The sequence below is a fragment of the Pipistrellus kuhlii genome, unplaced genomic scaffold (genome assembly GCF_014108245.1).
Source record: "Pipistrellus kuhlii isolate mPipKuh1 unplaced genomic scaffold, mPipKuh1.p scaffold_m20_p_21, whole genome shotgun sequence".
NCBI classification, from domain to species: domain Eukaryota; kingdom Metazoa; phylum Chordata; class Mammalia; order Chiroptera; family Vespertilionidae; genus Pipistrellus; species Pipistrellus kuhlii.
This window is the reverse complement of record NW_023425520.1, coordinates 5,554,044-5,565,679: the sequence shown is the minus strand read 5'-3', so window position 1 is coordinate 5,565,679 and position 11,636 is coordinate 5,554,044. Positions and strand designations below refer to the sequence as shown.

The 11,636-nt window shown below is 34.9% G+C and overlaps 1 protein-coding gene across 1 annotated transcript in view; it reads right to left on the bottom strand.

Annotated features, from left to right (window-relative positions):
• Window positions 1-1,025: 1,025 nt before the first annotated feature.
• Window positions 1,026-11,636, bottom strand: part of ADAM7 (ADAM metallopeptidase domain 7) — a 51,440-nt gene continuing 40,829 nt past the window's right edge. Inside the window, exons 18-23 of the mRNA XM_036450581.1 lie at window positions 10,445-10,525; window positions 8,813-8,891; window positions 8,161-8,266; window positions 7,688-7,787; window positions 2,001-2,057; window positions 1,026-1,142 (exon numbers count right to left, since the gene is read on the bottom strand). Of these exons, the coding sequence (XP_036306474.1) occupies window positions 1,026-1,142; window positions 2,001-2,057; window positions 7,688-7,787; window positions 8,161-8,266; window positions 8,813-8,891; window positions 10,445-10,525 (540 nt within the window). The remainder of the gene's footprint in view (window positions 1,143-2,000; window positions 2,058-7,687; window positions 7,788-8,160; window positions 8,267-8,812; window positions 8,892-10,444; window positions 10,526-11,636) is intronic.

Below are 11,636 nucleotides of genomic sequence, written 5' to 3'. Positions count from 1 at the left end.
AAAGAATTGGATGCAGCTTTAACAGCTAACCAAGAGAAAGTAGAGAGCACACTGAGAAGAACTGGTATGAGAAATAGCTGAAATCATTCCTAGGACAACTGAATCAACTGACAGAGAGGAGTGGAGACAGCACAGAAATCACACACTATGTGATCAGATCCATCTATTATAAGGATCTCACAAGCCCTTCATGGAAATTGTATTTCCTTCTGTGCGAGTAAATTTTTTGAACTTCTTATAACCCTCTGACTTCTCTGTCAGGTTCTAAGGAATTCTAAAGAATTAAGAATTTAAAAATTAAATTCTAGGAATTTAGAATTAATCAGGAACATCTCACGTCCTCCAATCCTGTCAGCAGAACTTTAAGGATTATTTTGCAATTAGGGTGACTGTTCTGTCTCCTTCATTAAAGGGAAATGAGTAAAACAGTCATCTCCCTTTTAATTAGCATTGGATTATTTGGCTTTCTGTGGGAGAGAATTTCACTTCACCCAGAATGAGTGGTAATCATGTCATGTTCAGATGAAGGTAAGTACTTTCATTCTCCCTAGGAACTAACCTTATACAAACTCTGTTTTGTTTTTGTTGTTGTTTTTTCGCTTCTTAGACTCAGGATTGTAATTTATTATCTTCAAGGTTTCGATTCCTTTTTAAGTAACTATACTAAAATTTTATAGGGAAATACCAGAGCAAGGAGACTGTTAATATTGGTAGTAAGCTAAAAAGGATTTGAAAAACTTTAATAAGTTTTGTAGCATATGTCTACACTAAAGGCTATGAATTCTATAGGCAAATATTACAGAAAGAAGTTATTTCTCTTCAATGTTTTCTGTCTGGATATAAAACATTTGAAAAACTACCAACATTTGTGAGGCGAATATTGAGGGAAGAGATCATGCATCTAGCAGCTTCAACTTAGACTTGCGCATCCATTTTGGATATCCAATTTCAAGCTCTAAATAGAAACATATGATTAAAAATAAGTTGTTTTGGTAAAATCTATAAGCATGTACTATTTCAGTTACTTATTCATATCTACTAATGGCAATAATCTTTCTGGATATTGCTGTAGTACATTTATCGACATTTCCCAGCTCTCCTGAGCCAGGGTTAATTAAGCAGTTATTGTAAAATGAATGAGCCTATCACAAAAGAAAGAAAACCACTTAGTTTTTCATTAGATGGAACCAGTTTGCTTGCACTAGGAGTGCCTCTCTTCACACTCCAGCATGAGACAAGTTCATCATTGTGAAGAGGTAGGGCAATTAGAAATATCCCTTCTTCACCATCCCAACAACAAAGATGTATTGGGCTGGATTTCTTATAAGGATGCTTTGAGGGGGGAAGCTTCGTATTAAACCAGTACACAGTAGACACTCAATAATAGTCAATGACTGGATGAAAGAAGGAAAGAAAACAAAAACTCTGAAATGCAGCCAAACAGTTCTAATTTTGTCTCCCTTTGATAATTTTGTCTCCCTTCACAATTTTGATAAATTTTCTAACACAGAGATACATTTTGTAACATACACAAAAGTGACCTTCTGCCTGAGATATAGTCATTTATTGATTCGGTAAGAGAAAACTTTGATAAACCAATCATGGGGGGAAAAAATCTTTACCACTAGACATGATACCATTTCTGTGATTGCCAGTACTATGATGTCCTTTAAAATACTTCATGAAAGCCCATGAGTTTGTATGCACTGGCCAAGAAAAGTTTGAGAAGAAAGTTTTGTTTTTGTCATTATTATTTTAAAACTCCGACACTTGAATTCTAGCTCCATCTTTTGGTCAGGTTGAAACTCTTAGATTAAAGTGTGCCCTGCTAGATTATTTTAGAAATGTTAGCACATCAGAAGAAACAATGTTAACCATCCTATTCTTTTTTATAAGAGCAGAGGATGTTCTTAGTCAGTCAATGAGCACAAAATGAAGCTAGCCTTTGGAAAATATAAAGGGGGGGGGGTGGGGAAAGTACTCCTGTCTTGGGAGCCTACCATGTTGGCATGTGGATTGGAATCTTCAAGGCCTCTTGGTTCTCTACTTGCAGGTTTCTATAATAAATAAATGTTGTGTCAGGAACTGCATCAGGTATTGTACATAAACACATGTGCACATGTGCACATATACACACAGATGACAGCTTCTTGATTCATGAAAAATCTAGAATAGTTTGTAAATCCCTATGGGATAAGGAGGGAAGAGACAATTCTGGTAAAGTGAAGTTTTATCAGAAACTATTTTTCCTTGTAAACCTTGTGAATCTCTCCAACAATATATTAATATTTGGTAATAGATTTGCAAACATTTCTCAAGATATTTCATTCAAAAAGTATATCAATTGAAATTCCAGTAAAACTAGCTTATAAAAAGGCCTGTCCTGATTGCATGTGCAGCATCTTCTTAGATCATCTTGTGTGATAGGCAGATTCTGTGGAAATACAAACAAAAAACTATCTTTTCTTTAATTTTTTAAAATTAATTTAATTTTATTTTTTTAAATATATATTTTATTGATTTTTTTTACGGAGAGGAAGAGAGAGGGATACAGAGTTAGAAACAATGATGAGAGAGAAACATTGATTAGCTGTCTCCTGCACACCCTCTACTGGGGATGTGCCCTCAACTAAGGTACATGCCCTTGACTGGAATTGAACCTGGGGCCTTTCAGTCTGCAGGCCAAGGCTCTATCCACTGAGCCAAATCAGTTTTGGCTTAAATTGATTTTAGAGAGATGAGGAGAGAGGGAGAGGGAGAAAGAGAAACATCCACGATGAGAGATAATCATCCATAGTCTGCCTCCTGCATGCCCCCTACTGAGGAATGAGCTGGAAATCTGACAGGAATTGAACTGTGACCTCCTGGTTCATGGGTTAATTCTCAACCACTGTACCACACTGGCCTGGCTGAAAACTGTCTTAATTGCATCCTTTTGGCTATGAATAAAAATGACATAACGATCATTGCTAATTTACAAGAAACATACAATTGAGAGTCTTGGTGCTTCAGCACCCTGTTCTCAGTAAGAAGCACCATACTATCTACCTTGAAGATAGAGATGTAGAAACAGCCACCAGCATTTTGGGTGATCTTAGAAAGCCTGTAATATTCTTTTGTGACTTAGTCTCTAATGCATGAGTGTGCTGATCTGGCTAATTTGTGTCTCTCTCGTCAAGACTGATCATGGAAAATACCTTCTCAGCCAGTGGAAAGTCCTCAGGCTGATCAAGGCTTCATTGGAAGCCATCATTGGATGTTGACCCTGAGAACCTGGGCCAGGACTAGGGTGAGGTGAGCGAGGCATTTATCTTGTCACAGGAGCAATATTTAAAAGAGACACACATACTCAGTAATTGTGATAATACTATAAAATGAATTTCCAAGATTTCATGATGAACACAATTCCAATACTGTAAATAAAGACCATCTCTGACTGCATACTCACATGAACCATTGTGCTCTTCCCGCCTGAATCCCAGCCCTACAGAGAACTAGAAAGTGGCTTATTTCTGCCTCAAATAAGACAGTTATATTATATTATTGGATCTTTTCAAGGAACCAATGAATGGTCAAGTGACATCAAAATTATTACTGCTGTGAAAAAACTGGCACAACTAACAGAAAGGAGGCAAGGGGCTATAGCAGTGCGATGCAGAGGGGATTGGAGAAATGGGTTAGAAGTCTCTCCAGCGACTCTGCAGCTCTTCTCTGGTGAAGGGAAATACTATGAACCTGCAATTGGTATTCAAGCCAGGATGACTCTGTTCCAAGCCCATGAAATAAATGTCCAGCCATTCCTGGAATACAGTCCTAGTAAATGTACAAATATTAAAATATATGGAAACAGACTTCTTCCTAGGTTGTTCTCTTGTGGTGAATGAGTATCAGATTTCAACTATAAAGCCAACTTACAAATGAAAAGGGTAGAAGCTTTTGTCTGTATTATGTTATGAGTAGCACTAGGCAAGCCTGTTAGCCTCTGAATCTTAGTATCTTCAATTGTCTGGGTGCCTGCAATTCCACAACCATTATATCCCTTTGGACCTTGAAGGTCTTTGCAGACCTTCAGAACTTACTAGGCTAATACACAGATGCCTGATGGAGGTTAACCCTCTAAAGTGCTCTCCTTTAACCCTGGCAGATGTTAATATAATTAGAAACGTGTTCCAGTGGAAATAGGACCTAGGAGAGGCATTGGTGCAGAGCCAGAGCTTAGCCAAGCCCCCTTGATGTAACAAGGAAAGTACAACAACGACTTTTCCCAAACCAGTTTTGCTGAGAGAATCATCTTGCTGGATACATAATATTATATATGTGATTTTATGATAAATACAACAAGTCTAAACCAAGCATTTGCATACACTTTCTTAGTTAAACCTCAAGGTAAACATACACATTGGCATCATTATCTGACTTTGTCTCAACGAAACCTTAGTATAGCCACAAAACATCATCACACAATATTTTCCACCCATTTGAATACACAATTAAGACTTGTTTATTTTTATCATCTGGGGTCACCACCGGTGTAATAAAAGCACAAGTGGATAAACATAAGAAACCATCATATAATCAGAGAAAGGTGATCTGTCTGTCCCTAAATACTTCAGTGAAGTTCAGAAGAAGCATTTCTGCTCCAGGCCATACATGTGTTCCTTGGTGTAGGGTGGGAGCAGGGTCTACATTATTGTGCAGAAAAAGCACAAGGGCATATGGGACATGCAGAAATATCAAAGCATTCAAAACCTCTGGAGCTGTGTAACCAGACCACTGTGAACCGCCAGACTCCCTGTTTTAAAATATTGGCACCATTATGTTTTCATTGGCATTTGCAACCCGCTGTGGTCAGTTGATAGTTCGTCTCAAAATTTAAGGTTTATACTCCCTTCTTGAAACAGTCCCATTGGGCAGTTTCATCAGGGTAATCTTATCAAGAATGCTTTATTCATTAATTACTTTTTAAAAGAAATGCCTTTATAGCTTCTTAAGCTGCACTCACAGTTGTGTGGGTTTTTGTTTGTTTGTTTGTTTTGTTTTGTTTTTTAGTGTGTGTGTGTGTGTGTGTGTGTGTGTGTGTGTCTTTAGTGGGCTAACTACATAGAAAATCATGGCTGTTGTTAAAGGCACTAAGCAAGCCACTACTTGTAGGGACTTCTGCAGGATTGGCAGTTCATTTTTTAGGTCTTCATATGTTACTAAGACTATATATTGCATATATATAAATTATATATTGCTAAATATATATTTCTGAAGTTTCAATAACCTTTTCCTTTATGTAAAATATACACAGAGATGCACAAGTACTAAGTGTAGAGATGGATGGCTTTTCATAAATGAATACCTCCGTGTAAGCAACCCCCACCCAGATCCAAAAGCAAAACTTTACCTCCTGCAATGAAGTCCCTCCCTTCTCTGTTGTAACTAGTTCCCCGATTTCTAATACCATAGGTTAGTGTTGCCAATTCTTGACCTTGGTATGAATTGAATCATGTAGCTTGCTTGTAGATTTGGTGTCTTGCTGAAGAGTATGTGAGATTTATGTTGTAGATATCAGTATGTCATCTATTATTCTTTATCATTAGTTTCCATTGTATGAATACGTAGCAATTTGTCTTACTGTGAGAACAGTATTGTAAGTGGCTTCCAATTCCACAGGACGCATTTCTGTTGGGTTTATGCCTATGGCAGGAACTGCTGGATCACAGGCCATTGTATGATCAACTTTAATACATAATATCGATTTTCCCCATTGTTTATACCATTTTCATTAGTTATGTTTGAGAGTTTTCATTGTCCATATCCACTAGTATTTGCTATTGTTGTCCTTAATTTACTTTTAATCAGTTCATGGAAAATACAATACAGATAAAACACACACAAATAGATTCAGGGCTTAATGAACCGTTGATGGTGAATATCCTTGTAATCACTGCATTTGTTGAGAAATAAAACTGTCATTTCGTTTCCTATCATTATGCTATCCCCTCTCCCTCCCCAAATTAGTCACTTTCCTGCCTTAAAATAATGAAATCTTCATTTCATGTCAGTATATTTTAGCCCAAATATTTATATCTCAACCGTACAACTTAGTCCTGTCATTTTTAAAAATTTTAATTTTTGTAAGAAAGAGATGCATGTATTTATGTGCATTCATCTTTTACCCATAAATATGATGTTAGATATAGGTTATTTGTTGTTGTTTTTATAGATATCTTTTATCAGGTTCAGTAAGTTACCTTATATTTTACTTAACTAAATTCTATCGGGAATATATATTACATCTTTTGAAAATGTTTTTCTTCATTTTCTTGAAATAATCATATGATTTTATAATCTTAGTCTGATAATACAGTGAATTAGCTTGAGTGATTTCTTAAATGTTAAATTTGACTAGTATTCCTGGGATTAATTCCAACTGGTCACAATGCATTTTCTTTTTTTATATATTATGAGATTTAATTGGTTAAAAACTAATAATAATTTATGCACCTATACTTATTAAAAGTATTGGCCAGTAGTTTTTTCAGTTGTAATAATTTTGTCTAGGTAACAGAAAAATACAGAGCTCACGAAATGAGTTGGAAAATAACTCTTTTCTCTCATTTTCTGGGAGAATTTATATGTAATTGGTATTATGTCATCATTAAATGTTTAGTAGAATTCACTAGTAAAGCTATATGGGCATAGAGTGTTCTTTGTGGAAAGGTTTTTACTACAAACTCAATTTCTTTATTACATGGATATAGGGCTATTCAAGTTATTTATTCATGAATAAGCTTGAGGATTTGTAACTTTCAAAAAGTTTGCTATCCCTTGACATGATCATATTGAAATGATGCTTTTTCATAATATTCTCTAATTATCAATTTAACAAGTGTATAATCTCCTGTGAGTCACCTTACTGATTTCTGAAAGTCTCTTATTATTTGTATCAGTCTGGTTGAAGGTTTATTAATTTATTAATCTTCTCTACAAAACAGCTTTGTGTTAATTGATTTTTCTCTGTTATCTATTTCATCGGTGACTAATCTAACATTTTATTTTTTCCTGTCCTCTGCTTACATTGAGTTTCATTTGTTTTACTTTTTCTTGTTTCTTAAAGTGAAAGCTGAGGTTGTTGACCTGATACCTTTTGTCTTTTCTAACATAAGAAACTACTGCTGTAAGTTTCCTTTAATTACTAATTTCAATGTTTCCAATAAGTTTTGATATGTTGTGATTCGTTTCCTTGTAACTTAAAATACTTCCTAATTTTTCTTTCAGTTTTTTTCTTTGACCCATGGATTCCTTGGAACTTGTTATCTACTTTTTAATTGGGGATTTTCCCAGTATCTTTCCATTACAGATTTTTAATATGATTTTATTTTAAGTACATATTTTATTTAACTTCAGTTCTTTTAAATGTACTAAGACATTTTCCCCTTAATGTGGATTATGCTTGTATTTTTCCACTAGTGGACAAATCAATATTGTATTAACCAATACAGTTTTCTCTGAAATAGTGTCCTGGTTTGCTTGGGTATTGCCATTCTCTCCCTCCCCATGTGTAGACTGAAGGCTTGGTATGAAACTGTTAAATTATTCTGCAACTTCTAACTGATTTAGATTTAGGGCTACTTCAACTTCAAACACACATTACTTAACTTTTTAAGTTAATCAACTACTGCAAATGAAGTGTTCTTACATGTAGGGGATGAATATCAGGTAAGATTGGCTCAGTCCTGGTTTGCAGCTCGTCACCAAAGTATCCTTTATTCTCCACTCCCAGTCTCTCCCGAGGTGGGCTGTCAAAAGGAAGTGGAACATTGATACAAGATAGGGAATACACCTGTGGTTAATATTAGATCAACAAGGAGATTTTTAAAAGATGGATACTCCTATTACAGCCTATAACAATTAAATAAGATGGAGAAACCAAAATTAGGATTTAAAAACAAAATAAATAAACAAACAAAAAACAACAACCCTGTAATTTCAATGTGCCATCAAGTTTGGGAATGACTGGGATAAACATTGGGATTAGAATTTGATATACGGCTACTCTTACTTGGTTTTTTATAAGAGGTGTCCATCAAGTACCCTCTATGGACACAAAGCCAATATATTCTCAACAAAGCCAATAATGGCCTTCTTCAACACAGAGGAAGACAGACATACCTCTGAATCTGCTTCAATTTAAAACAGATTAGGTAGCGAATCAAAAAAGCAATTCCTCCAATACCGATGATACCCAGGACAAGGACTACAACCAGGATGGAGATATCTAGAATGGTAAAAAACAAACAAACAAACAAACAAACAAACAGAACAACAACCGTGAGCTTCAACCAGGACTTAAACTTTAAGACAGTGGAATATTAACATTTAACTGAGCTGTTACAGACCAGTTCTCTATTCCTTAAAATACTTTGATTCCTTCTCCCCACAATTTTTAAATTTTAAAGGAAAAGGCTATAATATTATACAAATTACCATCTATGTTAGCAATGAACACTCCTTATTTTTAAGGGAACCACAATCAGCAGAAAAGTTTTGATTTTCAGTTATTATAAAGACTATAGAAAAAGCTTTTTTGAGTTATGGGCTCTTAGAAGACCGAATGAAAATTTAGAAGATACATTATTTCTAAAAACAATGGGAGTAAATTCAAATGTGAGTATTTAAACAAGTGAAAAAAATACCATATAAACACATGCAGAAACACAACATATATGTAATAGACTCAGAAAATAAGAGTCTATTACATATATGTATATATCACTAGCTATGCTTTTGATATATGCAGGATGGTATATTCTAGGATGCTCACTTGTAACATTTAAGGATTCTTCCCATTCCACAACTATCTCTTCTTCCTCACATTGGCACTGGAGCTCACTGCCATCCACCTGGAAGAGCAGTCAATCTTAATGTTACCAAATAACTGACATAAGCGTTGTTTTGTACTTCACTTAGTGTAATGCTAGCTAGTTCTACATCGCATGCACACACACACACACACACACACACACACGCACACACTTTTTATTGAGTAATTAAACTGTGTACTAAAATCAATTTTTTTAAAGAAATAAGCAAACAAAATACAAGAATCAACCACCTTTGAAGTTATTTGAGCAAGAGAATGATTCCAAAAAATTAAAACCAGGTAAACAAGATGGCTTGAGTTATCTTTCCAGAAGGCATCAATTGTATTAAAGGAACAGTCCCTGCTAAAGTTGAATATATCACAGCCAAGGAACAGACTCTAACTAGGCTTAATAATAATGAGGTAATATTAATGTGGTATAAAAGTTAGGGAACCATGCTTAGTTCATTAGAGTATTTTGCAATAGTTAAGAACATACATTCTTTCTGTGTTTAAATATCAACTTTTCCTTTCACATAAACCAAGTTTAATGTGTCCTCCATTTGTAAAAGCAGGCATAGAAATAGGACTCACCTTTTCAGTTGTTATGAAATTTAAAATTATATATATATAATATATATATATATGAATAGATATACATATATTAGTATATAGTATTTGAAAGAGTATTTATATATATAAATATTACTGATTAATTGGGCTTAGGAAGATGTTACCCACAAACATGACTGCTAGGCACTGCTATTATTGAATAGTATCGAGTAAAAATATATATAATGATTTGTTGTTGTTTTCAATAGTTTTAGACAAATGTTGACATGATGTACTGTATTTTTCGGACCATAAGACGCTCCGGACCATAAGACGCACCAGTTTTTAGAGAAGGGAAATGAAGAAAAAAAGATTCTGAAACAAATAGTGTCCTAAAATATTTTATGTGCATTAAAACCCAACATCACAGTCATAAACACATGTAATCAACCCTGTAAAGTAAACAGCAGCATTTAGAACCATTTTAGAGCGGGGCAAGCACACAGAGACCACACAGAGCCGGGCAAGTAAAAAAACTTTTTTTTTTAAAGTATATGTGTAGGCTATATTTGGACCATAAGATGCAGGGACTTTTCCCCCCCACTTCTGGGGGGGAAAAAGTGCGTCTTATGGTCCGAAAAATATGGTAATTTAACTATAAGCGATATTATGATGGATCCAACCTTAAACTTTAGGTGTCCATCTCTTGCTATAAATTCTGCCTCTTACTGAGTTTTCATTTTATACATTCCTCAGCTCAAGGACATTTTATATGCTTAAGTACTGGGTTTCTAGATTACCAGTCTAATAATAAAACATATACTTGCAATATTGGATATATATATAAATATATATATGGTTTGGCTCTTTGGATCAATTTTATTTATGTGAAAAACAGTTCCCAAATGTACACTTGATTTCAAGATCACTATACAAACATGTGCATGAATACATACACACATACACACACACACCTAGGAATAAGTCCTATGTAAATAAATGTCTGGTAAAACATTAATTTAAAAAGTATTCAAATCTTACAGCATTTTCATTGCACTGAAAAGAGCAATTAGTTGAATTGTAGAACTTCTCAAAATTCACACATTCACCATTGATGCACACCTAGAAATAAAATAACCAAGATACATTGGAATTACTTGTTCTTAGAATTTACATAATTTTTTTCTATTATAAATAATTGCAGGTAGAATCTTTTGTGAAATAAGAAATCCTCTATAAAGGTTTGATGGTCATCTCTACCTATAAAAAGCTATTATGCAAAGTGTCCCCTTAGGAGTTTGACTGGGAGACCAGGAGTTTGATCGCTCACTATGATGTGTGTTGACCAACAGGGGGCGGCGCAGAATATGGCAGGTGACCAGCAGTGGTGGTGGCAGGGCCCTGAGGGAGTGAGGGAAGGAGGAAGTGGGGAGGTGAGAAATCTGATTGGCTCTGATCACTGGCCAGGCCTGGGGACCATACCTGTGCATGAATTTCGTGTACTGGGCCTTTAGTTTGAAAATAATGTACTGTGCATTCACATACTGTTTACACAAACTTCTTAATTATTAAAATGTCTGCATCATTAATTCTTCAAACATTAATCTGCATGTGTTTTGGGGGTCATATCCAGAAAGTCATTGCCGAGACCATGTTAGTTAACTTTCCTCTAGGTGTGTTCCTCTAGGAGTTTTGGTGTTTCACCCCTGACATTTATGTGTTTAATTCATTTTGAGTTAATCTTTGTTCATAGCCCAAGGTAAGTGTCCAATTTCATCCTTTTGCATATGGATATCCGGTATTCACGACTTCATTTATAAAGAGACTGTACTTTACCCATGTATATTCTTGGTGCCTTTTTCAAAGGTTAGTTGACTATATATGCATAGATTGCATAGATTTGTTTCTCAGCTCTATTCTGTTCCATTGGTCTAGATGTCCATTTTATGCCACCATCATGTTGTGTAAATTACTATATAATTTGGAATAAGATGCTTCTAGCTGTGTTCTTTACTCAAAATCCCTTTGCTTATTTGGAATCTTTGTGGTTCATACAAATTTTAGAATTGTTTTCCTATTTCTGTGGAGAATACCATTGGGGTTTTGGTAGGAATTGCATGGAACCTGCAGATTATTTTGGGTAGTATGAGTATTATAACAGCATTAATTTATGGGCACAGCATATCTTTCAGTTTGTTTGTGTTTTCGATTTCTTTCATCAAAGTCACATTTT